Raw genomic sequence first — 14,980 nt, 5'->3', positions numbered from 1 at the left:
ACCAATTTTTAGTTGGCCAATTTCTGCTAAATCTTGGGGGCTGAACTTGTAAGAAATCCTTAACCATTTGCATGGATTTAGCCTTATCCTCCATTTTCTTTATCACCTCTTCAGCCTTAGACCCAAACAAAATTTTATGCTGAACAGGAGCATCCAGTAATTTTGCTTTCACTTGATCAGGTAAGTTTTGTTCTTTTAACCAAGCATGCCTTCTAATGACTGTGCCAGAGGCAGCCGCCCTGCACGAAGCCTCCAAGGCATCAAAACCACAGTGTAAACCATTCTTCCCCACTTGTTCAGTAGCATGCATCAAATTGTGTAATTCCTTATTATCTGCACATGCCGAAATGGTACCTAGCTTTTGTTTCATAACAGACAGTAGAAATTGCTGATATTTTAGCATATGAAATTGACAATTTAAAGCCCTAATAGATAAAGTAGCAGAAGTGTACACTTTTTTGCCCCATCTCTCCAAAGCTCTAGAATCCTTATCTGTCAGAATAGGGTTTTTAGCAGAGGCGGCCTTAACCCCCTTAGGGCCCTGAGAAATGGTTTCTGGATCAGCAGTAGGATTTTTGTAAAGGAACTGGTGGGAGTCAGGGACCCTGTAGTATCTGTCGGGCTTAGCAGGGGCTGGAGGAAAGGAGTCAGGAGTTAAATTAGCCTCAGAAAAGGCATCATCCACAATATCCAAAATAGGAGGAATAGCCAGGGGTCTATGTTGGGGAAGAAGAAGGAAATCTCTAAGCCTTCTCTTAGATTCCGAGTACTCCTGTCCTTCCCAGTGAAAATGTTCCCTCATGTCATGTAAAGTTTCCCCAAAAGAAAAATCCTCAGGGGGAGAAGCTGATGGAATGGATTCCTCAGCATCAGAATCCTCATAAGGAGGGAAAGTATATTCCTGTTCAGAGGAAGACACTGAAGAAATAGATGCCTGATCAGAAGATTCATAATCCAATTCTTGCCTTGACCTTTTGTCTGAAGGGGGATGTGAACCCCTAATCATGGTTAGTAAGTCCTCCACCATTTTAAGTAGTTGTTTCTGAGATTTGGGTCCCGGATCAGAAGAGGCCTGGGCTGGTGTCTCAGATTTAGAAGGAGTCTTTGCCTTTGTCTTTGGCTTTGCCTTTATCAGAAGCTGTGTAGGACTGAAAACCCCCTCGGAAGCCGGTACCTGCACAGCGGCTCCAGACCCATCCGAGGGAGCATTGTCCGAAGGTCCTGCAGCTGGAGTGCTCAAAGGCCTAGTTGGCTCCTCGTGGGAGTCCGTTTCGGCAATCGGTTCTGAAATGGCCGACGACAGGGGCTGCGAAAGCACCTCATTGACGACGGCCAAACCTATAGCTGGCTCTGCTTGTAAAACGTCGTCTGATTTGGACCTCGGAGGCCTGTCCTTATCCTTGCGTTGTTTGTGAACTCTGGTAGTCGGAAGCATCCGACGACATTTTATAATTAAATCACCTACCAAAGTAGTGAAAAGCAAAATCGTACCTCCTCTTAATCGTACGTTGGTTAAATCTAGCACAAAACCGACAACTAGCTACATCGTGGTCAGGGCCTAAACAAGGAATACAGTAAGAATGGAAATCCTTATGAGGTATTTGCTTCCCACAAGAAATGCAATTATTAACTTTTTCTGACATCGGACTGGAGCAAGAAAAAAGTTTCCCCAACGGGGTACTTAGCTTTGAGAAGAAGAAGTAAGTCTTCGGACTGAAGCACGGAAAAATATCAGGAGTCAGCCGACCGGCACTTGCAAACTAATTTCACCACACAGCAAGAAAGACTGGAGAACATGGCGTCGGCTGGCAGCTTTGTACTCCTAGCGCTTTGATGTCAGGGAGCATGACTGAACAGCCGACGCCGGACCCAGACTTTGGGATTCTGGCCGACCGAGGGCTGCCTGCTGGCAGGAAGAACCCTACAGTGATGACTGCAACAGTGAAACACGATGAACATCATTGGATGGCTCTAGAACCAAAGGAAAAGCAAGCCTTACAGCCTGTATCTACGTGGCCTGCTCCAAGACAACAAAACACAAAGGACTGTGAGTCAAGCAAGGGAATCTTATTTCCACAGTCCATACACTTTTTTTAACCACTGAATCTTCTCTGCCATAAGAATAGCAAGGGAGTTTGAATGGGAAAAACAAACTGAATATCACAGAAAATAACTTTCATAACAATAACGGAAAAAGTACACTTCATCTCAATGGACAAAAAACTATACATACAGAAAGAGAAAGTAGAAGTATAGGGAACAGCAACATTTTATTTTTTTATAGATACACACAGGGAGGTAAACAGTAGCTGCCCAAAGATAGGGGAACAATAAGAAAAATACTTATCTACTAGATGAAAAATCAGAGCTGTTGAAAACACAACCTTCTAGATCAGGAGGCAAACAACATCTGGGGTCTTTGGTGGAAGAGAGGGATTATGGGTAGGGGAAAAATCACAGCCCTGGATCCACAGTTTCTAAAGGTGCTGAGGTCAGATCCAATAACCCAAAGGATGAATCAGAAGGAAAAAACACAACATTAGGATCTACACTTATACAGTTATTTTAAGCAATATAACAGTCAATGGAGCGCTCAGCATGTTACACTTTACTCAAGTCATGATGAGATTCTTATAAAGGTTTCACATTCTGGGATTACTTGACCACAACATGAGTAAAACACAACATGCTGAACAATCCAATGACATTTACAAAATTTTATTATTTAATTATTTTAAAAAGTTGTTTGAAATATTTTTTAAATTAATAAATTACATGAAACTAACTTCTCACTAGTAGTGGTTGAAGAGTAAATTGACATTTTTTCCCCTAGGCAAGTGCAAGTCATTCACTGTGAGGCAGATACGCTTGTAGGCTAAAATATATTTAATACTTCTGCATGCAGAGTGGCTCTTTGTGAATTATTACTGGGCCAGTTCTTACACCAGGTTGTGAGTATAACTGGCATAATGCTGACACTATATTAGCATCTCATGACTTAAGACAAGATATCTAATACAGAGAGTTCAACAACAGCAAATTTATATTACATGGAGAGTCAGAGCAATTAGCTAATTCTAAATTATATAACACTGAAGAGGTGTCAAACAGCCAGCAGGATGTCAAGATTATGAGAACCATTGTATAGGTTATATATATTAGACATTGTATGCATATATATGTCTCGCACAGCAAATATACTTGTGTATATATCATACTGTTACACCACAGGAGTTATCCCTAATCTTTAGTATCCTAGGCAACACATCTATACAACTATCTTAACACATTTTCTCTTCTCTATCACTTTCTACTTTTAAGACTACCATTAAATACATGCCACCTATAATCTACATATTCCTACCACCTAGCTACAAGATTCTAACTATATCTATCCTACCTTTAAGTTTAACTCTCTAATTCTACCTTCCCACTACACTTACCTTTCCCTTTTCCTACCCCCCCCCAAAAAAAATTGAGCTGTATTGTTAATTATTTCTAACTGTATAATTTTCCTACATGCTAATTAATGTTCCATTGTAACTGTATTGTAACTTTTTACAACATACGTTACTGTTTCATTACAAATTCATGTAATGATTTTCATGTAACATGGAGCTTTTCTCCCCGGCTCTCCTCTGAAAATGGGTCTCAAGCCCAGTGGACTTTCCCGGTCAACAAATGTCAATAAATAAATATATTCTGTAAGCCTTTTTGAACTTTGTTGATTACCTTAGCCACTTTATTCTTTTTTTATATTAACTGGACAACTCCGCTAGAAACAAGTGCCACTTTTCAGGACTGAACAAAGAGGAATGTCTAGTCAAGTATCTTTCTCAGTCACACAGCAGACAAAAGCAGACTGGAAATCAAACTCAAGACTACAGGAAGATATCTGATAACAGCTCACAGCCTTAGTCCTATGCACTAACTGCCAGACATATACACTACAAATTAAATTACGATCCAGGAAACACTAAATCATTTTGTAGCAAGTTCAGAATTCATTTTTCTGCCTTTCGCCCACTGACAACCAGGCTAGGCTCTGGTTTTTCGCAACCTGGAAAAAAATAAAAGCAGGCAGTCGCACAATCAATAAATGAATGAAATAGGTTTTTGACTTAAAATAACTAATCTAGGAAAAATGTAAAAATTGTGAGCTGCTACATACTTTCCATCTAATCCCACAACAGATTAATTAGTATTAATCTTTTCAGTTTGAATATACTGCACCATTCATTACCTGTACAATGTTGCTGAAGTCGTCGAATCTCAGCATGCAGACCTTTCAGTGTATTGGCATGCTCCTGCTGAAGAAACAAAATGTTCTTCTGAGCACTCTGCAGCTGGCTTTCCAAATTTGAAGATGCCATGGTGACAACTGTGTTACCTAGAGGCAAAAATACACAATTTATATAATTATAATATTTATAACAATAGTGATGCACAGATTATTTTGAAATATTATGTAAGGCAATCATGGTGTATGCTCATGGTACAGTATTCTATCACATTTGCACAAACATACTTTACATACCCCAAAGCTTTCTCTATGTGCACTGATGGGGCATCTACTTTGTTATTTGCTCTTCTCCTCGGACAGATGACCTGACCCACAATTAGCAGATGGCCAATGTAAATGATGGCCCATTTTCTCTGCAGGGTATGACAATACGGTATATTAGGTCCAGCTGTTTACTGATGCTAGTATATCACAAGTAAGCACAGTGGTAGGGTTTCTGCATAGAACCCTCTTCTACAGCATTTCCAACCATCAGATTAGACTCCTGCACTGCATACTTCACCTCAGTCAATCCTCTTGACTTATTATACATATACTTATTCAAATTATTAAGGGTTCTGGTTTAAAGTGCAAGGAATGCAAACAAATTTCTCTAGAATAGTGAGACTAGTATTACAAGAACATGGTTATACACACTAGGTTCCAGGTCACTGTACACTGAAGTTTTCTCTTTACTCCAAAGTACAGTGATATCACTGTTGGGATACACAGAGCTATAGAAGATGTAGCCCTTCATGATGAGGTGGTGTTCAAGGGGATGAAACCCACCTGAATAAAATGCATTAATAGTGGTACAGAGCCAATTCAAGTCACAGCTTTTTCCTAATTTACAGTTTATTTTTTATTGGTTACAACTGAGAGTCTCACAATTACCTTAAGAAGCCATACTCAAGGGTTCTTATAAATAAAGGGTTTATATCCCTTTAGTATATCCAAAAGAATCTGAAGCACTCATATTAAGTGACTTTCATGCTTTGGATTTCCGTGGCTACTGCACACAAGTATACTGTATGTATGCAGAAATATTACCAGGTTTCAACCTGAAAGGAATGTTTTTCAATTAAAAAAGTTAGGAGTCAGAAGGTGTGTGTGTGTGTGTGTGTGTGTGTGTGTGTGTGTGTGTGTGTGTGTGTGTGTGTGTGTGTGTGTGTGTGAAATTATGCCACTTTCCTGCAATGTGGTGTTGCACAGAAAGGACTTAGCTATGCTACAGTCCCAATCTAATTACAGACTTAATGCCATCTTTATTTATAAAGCCAGGGAGCAGTGTCATCTACCTAGTTAAACCACTAAACATGCATTCAGCCTGCTTGAAGGCAAAGTTTACAATCTGATGTTTTGGAGACTATACGCAGCATCATTTACAAGCTCAAAAATACAGATTTTAAGTTGCTGGAACAACACGTTTTAATATCATACTGGAGTTTAATGCAAAGATGCAGAACAAATGCTCTAAAGATATATTTATTATCTGTAGGGGTGACCCCAATACATCTCTCACTTATTACAATGCAGTTGCCTTTTATGAACTGCATAATAAATAATAGAACGCTTTTAAAACAAGTGAAACAAATATTCTTCAATACAAAGTAATGATGTGTAATCTATGTGGTTAAAAATATGTGGACAACCGAAAAAGAAAGTGCACTTTACTAATGAAATAGAAATTATGCCAGTAATGACATAATTCATGAGCAGCCAATGTTCAACTCTATATAGTCATGTCCCAAAGTGTAGAAGACTTGGCTGAGGGGAATATAAGCAGACTACCTGGAAAGGAGTTAAAAGTAAATAAGCATAGTGAAAGAGGAATGGCAGTATCTCAAAACAGCATGTCTGAGGACTAGAGAAAGATTAGTTGTGTACAAACTTACCATAATGATATATGTCCTTCTCTTCACTGTTACAATATTCTTTACGTGAGGGAGTTACCTGCAAAGGTGACCTGACGTCGGCCAGTATATCAAAGTCTTTTCCTAACGTAGGGTGTGCGGTACGTCTGAAGTAAGCCACTATTGGACGTATGCCATAAAAGAGATGTACATGCACACCATCCTCAGAACTGAAGCCCCAGGTGGAAAGGCAGTCCAAGGGAAAAGGATCAATGCATCTGACAACACAAGAAAGTGGGGGAGGAGGGTGGGACAGAATACTGCAACAGAGAAGAGAAGGACAGTTATCATTATGGTAAGTTCTTACACAACTAATCTATGTCTTTCTATTCATCTGTTGCAATATTCTTTACATGAGGGAGACTACAAAAGCTCATGCAGAAAGAGAGGTGGAGGTTGTAGAGGAACTCTCCAGGAACCCATGGAGAATGGCCCTGGCAAACCCTGCCCTGGATCTGGAGATGGAATCCAACTTATAATGTTTTGTGAAGGTGTGGATAGATGTCCAGGCAGCTGCTACTAGGATGGAGTTAGTGTCCAGCCCTTTGAGGAATGCCCCCAGGGAAGACACTGCCCTTGTAGAGTGAGCATTGAGTGAGCCAGGAAGAGCTTTACCATGGTGGGCATAGCAAAAAGAAATGGATTTGGAGATCCAGTTGGAGATGGTCTGTTTGGACACAGGTAATCCCAGAGCCCTGAGGTGGAATGACACTAACAGTTGGTTTGATTTTCTAAAAGGTTTGGTCTTGTGCAGATAAAACCTGAATTGTCTGTATACATCAAGTGTGTGTAGGAGCCTCTCACTATTGTTCTGGGGAGAGGAGAAAAATGGAGGGAGGTGAATGGCATGGTTTAAGGACAATTCATTAACTACCTTTGGCATGAAGGAGGGGTTAGTCCAAAGAGAAACCCTGTCTTTGTGGAAGGACAAAAAAGGAGGAGAAGCCATGGTGGCTTGTCATTCTGATACCCACCCCGGCAGAGGTAATAGCCACCAGGAGAACAGTTTTCCAGGTACAGTGTTTGAGGGAGCTAGAAGAGGCTGGCTGGAAAGGCACTTGAATCCGTTTCTCTAGCACAAAGTTAAGGTCCCATGGTGCAGTGACAGGTTTCCTGGGAGTTCTAATGTTTAGGATGCCTTTAAGGAACTGTTTGGCCTCAAATCTGGAAGCTAGAGGAGGAGAAAGTGGCAGACAAGCAGAGATAGTTGACAAAAGTGCTTTTATGGAGGAATAAGCTAAGCCTGCATAAAGCAGTTCACACAGATATGACAGAACCATAGATGAATCCACTGTAAATGGGTCCAGGTTTCTAACAAGATACCAAAGTGAAAACCTCTTCCATTTGGAAAGGTAAGATTTTCTGGTATTGGGTTTCCTGGCCTCCTGCAGTACTTGAAACATGTCCTCAGAATAAAGGTGCCTGAAAGGGATCAGGGCACCATCACCCACAGGGTCAGTTGGAGGGTTTCTAACTGTGAGTGGATGAGTGAGCCCTTGCTCTGCATGAGTAAATCCACTTTGTGAGGTAACTTGTGATGATTACCCTTGGCTAGATGCAGAAGAAAGTACACTTGTGTACACTTACCATAAATGTAGACATTCGAGTGTATTCACTGTTGCAGTCATTACATTTGGGTAATCTGCTGGCAGGTTGCTCTCAGTCGGCCTGAATTCCAAAGTCTTGGGTCCTACGTCGGTTGCTGTCTTCTCTTCCATGACATCAGGTCATCAGGGGTATAAAACATGCAGCTGACGTCATTTTCTTTAGTTTTTCTTGCCCCCAATGTCAGGTGCCCCCCAAAAAGGTAGCAATATTATAGTTTTATATATATATATATATATATATATATATACACACACACACACACACACACACACACACACACATATGCATCAATATAAACTTTACCTTCATCTACAAGCAAATACACCACATAGGTTGTAGAAGATAGAGAAGGAAACATAGACTGTAGAATGACAGGGGGATGGCGGGAGGGTAACCTGAACTGCAACAGTGAATACACTCGAACATCTACATTTATGGTAAGTGTACACAACTGTACTATGTTCTTTGTGTTTCACTGTTGCAATCATTACATTTGGGTAGAATCCCAAAGCTATGGTTGGGAGGCTGGAGCTAAACAGCATTAGGTGAGGCTATAAGGCCCTGCAGCACTGCAGTGGCAAAGCCTGCCCTGGACTTAGAGTAGAGAGGCAAATGGTAATGCTTTGTAAAGGTGTGAACAGAACTCCAAGTAACAGCCTCTAGAATGTCCTTGGTTGGTACTCCTTTGAGAAAGGCTGCTGAAGTAGCTGCAGCCCTGGTGGAGTGAGACCTAATGCCCTTGGGCACAGATTTGCCATGGTGTAAGTAGCAGAAACGGATGCAATGGCTTATCCACTTTGAAATTGTCTGCTTTGAAATGGCCTTTCTTCTGATCCTGCAGCATATGACACTTGCAATTGCTCAGCTTTTCTTAGAGCTTTAGTCCTACTCAAGTAGAATCTTAGCTGTCTGTGTACGTCCAAGGAATGCAGAATTCTCTCCCCTTTGTTCTGCGGATTTGGATAAAAAGTTGGCAGATGAATTGTTTGGTTAAGAGCCACACTGGAAATGACCTTAGGCATAAAAGTAGGATTTGTCCTCAGAAACACCATGTCTGGGTAAAATATGACAAAAGGCTCTACAGCCATGAGGGCCTGTAGCTCTGAAACTCTTCTTGCTGAAGTAATTGCTAGCAGCAGAGCTGTCTTCCATGATAAGGACTTTATATTAGCGGTAGCCGCTGGTTCAAATGGAGGCAGGGTGAGCTTTTCCAACACATAACAGAGGTCCCATGCAGGTAAAGGTGATCTTCTAGGAGGCCTTACGTTTTTGGCTCCTCTAAGATACTGCTTTAGTAAAGGATGAGAAAAGATTGGTGGCTCTGTATTGTAATGAGCCGAAATGGCAGAGGCATGGATTTTGATTGATGAGAAAGATAGGCCTTTGTCCAGCATCTCAGTTAAGTATTGTAATATCTGAGGAATATGTGGTTCTGCTGTATCAGTTCCTTGTGTTTGATTCCAAGCACAGAATCTCTTCCATTTGTCAGTATAAGATTTTCGAGTACTAGGCCTTCTGGCTTCCAAAATGACATCCATCACAGCTTTACTGAGAGGTGTCATTTGTATGATTACAGGATTAGCCATGCTGCCAGGTTCAGAGTCTGTAGTTGATTGTGCAGGATCTGATTGTTTTGCTGGGACAGTAGTTGTGGTTTTTGAGGCAAGGTCCAAGCTGGGTATTGAGACAAGTTCCTTAGGATTGGGTACCAGTATTGGCGGGGCCAGTCCGGGGCAATTAATATCATCTTTGGCTTCTCTAGTCTGACTTTTAGGAGGATCTTGGGTAGAAGAGGCAGAGGAGAAAAGGCGTAAACTGATAGGTTTTTCCATCTGAAGGATAGGGTGTCCACTTTCCATGCTTGTCTGTGATAAGTCGTACAGAATCTTTTCAGTTGATAATTTTGAGGAGAGGCAAATAGAACTATGTCTGGGCTCTCCCATTTCTCTGTTATCATGCTGAAGACTTGTGGATTTAGTTTCCACTCGTGAGGATCCATAAGGTTTCTGCTTAAATCATCTGCCAGAGTGTTTTGTTTTCCTGGCAGGAATTGAGCTTGAAGATGTATTTGGTAGGTCAAAGCTGTGTCCCACAGTGCCACGGCTAATCTGCTAAGGGGGTATGAGTGTGTGCCTCCTTGCTTGTTTATATACCACATGACTGTGGTGTTGTCCGTCTTTATCAGTAGTTGTCCTGGATGAAGTAAGTCCTTGAAGGCTGTTAGGGCATTTTGAACAGCTAGCATCTCCTTCTGGTTGATATGTAGATGCATTTGATTTGGTGCCCATATGCCCTGAATGCATCTTCCTGCCATGTGGGCCCCCCAGGCATAATCTGATGTGTCTGTTGTTAAGGTTTGGCTGGCAGGGGGTAGAGCGAAGGACCATCCCATGTTTTGGTGACAGGCCTTTGCCCACCATAGAAACTCCTGTTCCAGGTAGGGAATGAGAGGAATCATTGTTTGCAGACTGTGTGAATGTTGACTCCATAAACTTTTTAGGTACCATTGAAGTTTCCTCATATGCATTCTTGCATATGGAATTAGTAGGATACAGGATGCCATGAAGCCCAGAGCCTGCAGGATTCGTCTTGCAGAAGACTGGGTTTTTGTTGCCATCAGTTTGAAGTAAGTAGTCAGTTGCCTTTGTTTGTCTGGCATGAGGTAAGCCATCTGGGCAGTTGTATTCAAGCTTGCACCCAGGAATGTTATCTTTTGAGAGGGTACCAGTTGTGATTTCTTTTCGTTTATTGTGTACCCTAGGCATGTTAGAAGCCTTTTCACAAACGCCAGGTGTCGTAGAAGAGTGTCCTTGTTCTCTGCTTGAATGAGACAGTCATCCAAGTACGGATATATTTGAATACTTCTTTGTCTGCAAAAAGCAATTACTGGTGCCAGGCACTTTGTAAAGACCCTGGGCGCAGTAGATAAGCCAAAGGGCAGTGCAGAGGAATGGTAATGCATTAAGCCAACCTTGAATCTGAGGTATCTTCTGCACGACTTTCTTATTGGGACATGCAGGTATGCCTCTTTTAGGTCTAAAGTCACCAGCCAAGCATTCTTGCCCAGCATGGGCAGAAGCTTTTGTAAAGTGAGCATTTTGAACTTTGTAATGTCAAGGTATGTGTTCAAAATCGATAAATCCAGTATTGGCCTCCAGGGCTTGTCCTTTCTGGGTACCAAAAAACAGTTGAGTAAAAACCTTGTCCTTTTTCCTGTTCTGGTACTGTCTGAATGGCCCACATATCCATGAGGGACGTAACCTGTTTGTGTGCCTCTGCCCATTGGATTTTTGGCAGATCTGGCCAACCATTTGTCATTGGCAGAGTGTGGAACTTTAATCTGTATTCCTGTGATACGATGTTTGGTACCCACTTGTCCTGGGTTATTAACTGCCAATTTTGAGCAAAAAGTGATAATTGTCCGCCTATAGGTGCTGCCAAAAGATAAGTGCTTGGTATAGGCAGAGGGAAGTCATTGGGATTGCTTTCTGTAGGTTTGAGCTTTATCCCATCCAGATTTGGAGGTGGATGCACCCCATTGCTTTGACCTGTATGAGTCTTGAGCCTGATACATGGAACCCTTAGGGCGTCTGGATTTGCCCCTTTGAGCTCTGTCTGACACAGGAAAGGACCAATTTTTTGTAGGCCAGTGTCTACTGAATCTTGGTGGCTGTACTTGTAAGAAATCTTTAACAGTTTGCATAGACTTAGCTTTGTCTTCCATTTTCTTTAAAACCTCTTCTGCCTTAATACCAAACAGAGAATCATGCTGTAAAGGTGCATCTAGCAATTTAGCTTTAACATGATCAGGCAAATGTTGTTCCTTTAACCAGGCATGCCTCCTAATCACAGATCCAGTAATTGCGGCCCTGCAGGAGGCCTCTAAAGAATCAAAACCACATTGCAAAGTATGCTTTCCAACTTGTTCAGCTGCATACAATAATTCCTGCAATTCTTTATTTTCTGCACATTCTGAAATCAACATAATTTTCTGTTTCAGCAATCCCATAACATGTTGCTGGTACTTAAGCATATGAAACTGACAGTTTAAGGCCCTGATTGCCAAGGCTGCAGATGCATAAACCTTTTTTCCCCATATGTCCAGTGCCCTTGAATCTCTGTCGGAGGGGGTAGGGTTTTTTACTGCTGAGACTTTAACACCCTTTGGACCCTGTGAAATAGTTTCAGGATCAGCAGCAGGGTTTCTAAATAAAAATTTCTGAGAGTCAGGGAACCTGTAATATCTGTCATACTGTCATGCTTACTGGGAGCCGGAGGTAAGGAGTCAGGGGTCAGGCTTGAGTCCGAAAACACATCATCCACAATGTCTAAAACAGGGGGAATGGCTAAAGGCTTGCGCTGAGAGAGAAGAAGGAAATCCCCGAGCCTCTTTTTTGATTATGAGAAGTCTCGACTCTCCCAGTCAAAATGCTCCCTCAAAGTATGCAAGGTTTCTCCAAATTAATAATCCTCAGGCGATGCAGATGGAATAGACTCTTCAGCATCAGAATCCTCATTGGGAGGTAAAGATAATTCCTGATCAGAAGAGGAATCAGAAGAAATAGAAACCTGATCTGAAGATTCAGTCAGTGCCTTTCCTAGGCCTCTTATCTGGAGGGGGATGGGTACCCCTGATCATGGTAATAAGGTCTTCAGCCATTTTGATCATCTGTTTTTTAGGCATAGAGGCCTGTGCATGTGGCTCAAGCGTTGTTTTTGTAGTTTTAGAAGATGTCTTTGCCTTTGGTTTTGCAGCTTTCGTCGGTTTGATATATAAATGTTGAGGTCTGAATACACCCTCAGAAGCCGGTGCCTGCTCAGCGACTCCGGACCCATCCAAGGGAGATACATCCGTCGGTCCAATACCTTGAGTATTTTGCGGCATGCTGGACTCCACATGGGTGTCGGTAGAGGCCTGCGACTCGAAGGTAGCGGGTATTAGGGGCTGCGAAAGCACCTCAATGAGAACCGGCGACTGGCTTAGGAGAAGCTTTGTCATCGGTTTTGGATCTCGACTGCCTTTCTCTGTCCTTTTCTTTGAGTTTTTTATGTACTCCGGTAGTCGGATTGCTATCCAACGACATTTCTGGGTAGTTAAATCTGTTTCCAAAATACTTAGATGCAAAAATATACCGACGCTTAATAGCGTGTTGGTTAAATCTAGCACAAAACCGACAGCCAGGCACGTTGTGATCAGGGCCTAGGCAAGGAATACAGTATAAATGGAAATCCTTATGAGGTATTTGTTTCCCACAAGTAATGCAATTATTAACTTTTTCTGACATCGGTACAAAGCAAGAAAAAAGTTTCCCCAATGGGGTACTTAGCTTTAGTGAAGACTTCTGTTCTGAAACTTAAACTCGAATATTTCAGTAGTCGGCCGACCGGCACTTGCGAAATGCTTCTGCTTCGGGCACTGCATGGCAAGAAAGACAAAAGAAAATGGTGTCGGCTGCATGTTTTATACCCCTGACGACCTGACGTCATGGAAGAGAAGACAGCAACCGACGCAGAACCCAAGACTTTGGAATTCAAGCCGACTGAGGGCAACCTGCCCGCAGAGTACCCAAATGTAATGACTGTAACAGTGAAACATGAAGAACATGGGGAAACAGTGCTGTCTTGGCCAATAGGGGATCACCAGCAAGATTTTTGTTTTGTCCTGTTGAATTTTCAGTAGGACTTTTGGGATGAGTGGTACGGGAAGGAATGCATACAGGAATTTTGCCTTCCAAGAGATTGACAGGGCATCCACTTTCCATGCCTGAGGATGAGGTTCTCTGACACAAAATTTGGAAGTTGTTTGTTCAGAAGGGATGCAAACACGTTTATTTGTGGAATATACCACTGGTGGACAATGTCCAGGAACACATCCCTATGAAGTATCCATTCGTGGGCCTGTGTTCTTGATCTGCTCAGTGTGTCTGACACAGAGTTCTGATTGGAAAGGATGTAAACCACCTGAAGAGAAATTTCTAGTAGTCGGGCTAGATCCCAAGCCTGTAAAGCCAGTCTGCAAAGGAGGTAGGATCTTGCCCCCCCCCCCACTTGTTTATATACCACAGAACAGTCATATTGTCTGTGTGGATATGCAGCCTTCCTGGCCTCAGAAGGGGTTGGAAGGACTGTAGGGCAAGGACTAATGCCTTCATTTCCCTTACATTTATGTGGTCTTTCCTCTGAGAGGATGTCCACTGACCTTGGACTGTGTGAGTGTCCAAAGCTGCTCCCCAACCTGATGCATCTGTGTACAGGACTTGAGTTGGGGGCAGTGGATGAATGGAAAGACTTGGGTTTATGACAGTTGTCTTATCGACCACTGGTGCTCCTCCTTGATTCATGGTAGAAGTGGTATTTGAAATTTCAGGGGTTGGGCATGCTGAGACTACAGTGACTTCAGAAACCATTGGAATTTCCTCATGTGTAGCCTCACCAGAAGAAACATAGGGATGGTAGAGTCCATCAATCCCAAGATTCGTAGAAACTGTCTCACAGCCAGGAGATTGAGGGGGAGGATCTTTGAGAAAAGGAGAGAAATCTCCTGTGCCTTTCGAGTGGGTGGGGGGGACACCATCATTTTGTTTGTTTGAAATCTGCACCCTAGAAAGGCATGGTCTTGGGATGGGGCGAGTGAAGATTTTTTGAAGTTGATGGTGAATCCCAGGCTTTGCAAAATGGCACTGGCTGAGCGGAGGTTTTTGTTCAGTTCCTCTTGGGATATGGCTTGAAATAAGAAGGTCGTATAGGTAGGGGAAGATTTGAATGCCTTGGGATCTGCAGAAGGCAACCATGGCGCTAGGCATTTTGTGAAGACTCTTGGGGAAGTGGAAAGTCCAAATGGCAAGGCAGAGAAATGAAAATGCCAGTAGCCCACAGAGACGCATAGGAATTTCTGTAGCTGGGGTGAATGGGGATATGGAGATAAGCATCCCTGATGTCTATTGATGCTAGGAAGACCTGAGGAAGGATAAGAGGGAAGAGGGTTTGAAGAGTTAGCATTTTGAAGGAGGGAACTTTCAGAAAGTTGTTGAGATAGGAGAGGTCTAGGATGGGTCTTCCAAGGTCCTTCCTTCCTGGGAACAAGTGTAAATAGAAGCCTTTTCCATTTTGAGCTGGGGACATGGGCTGGATTGTGCCCTGTTCTAGCAGGTTTTGCAGAACTTGGGGAAAAGAGGTT

General features: G+C 42.4%; 1 protein-coding gene across 2 annotated transcripts in view; it reads right to left on the bottom strand.

Moving 5' to 3' along the window:
• Positions 1 to 14,980, bottom strand: part of CCDC92 (coiled-coil domain containing 92) — a 726,248-nt gene that overhangs the window by 513,109 nt on the left and 198,159 nt on the right. For both annotated transcript variants that reach the window (XM_044068541.1, XM_044068542.1), the window contains exon 2: positions 4,244 to 4,390. In XM_044068541.1, coding sequence (XP_043924476.1) covers positions 4,244 to 4,373 — 130 coding nt within the window. In that variant the 5' untranslated portion in view covers positions 4,374 to 4,390. The remainder of the gene's footprint in view (positions 1 to 4,243; positions 4,391 to 14,980) is intronic.

This window comes from Protopterus annectens, chromosome 4.part0, assembly GCF_019279795.1.
Source record: "Protopterus annectens isolate FY-2018-M chromosome 4.part0, PAN1.0, whole genome shotgun sequence".
Classification (NCBI taxonomy): Eukaryota; Metazoa; Chordata; order Ceratodontiformes; family Protopteridae; genus Protopterus; species Protopterus annectens.
Note: the sequence above shows the minus strand (reverse complement) of the source record. Positions and strands in the feature narration are given on the sequence as shown.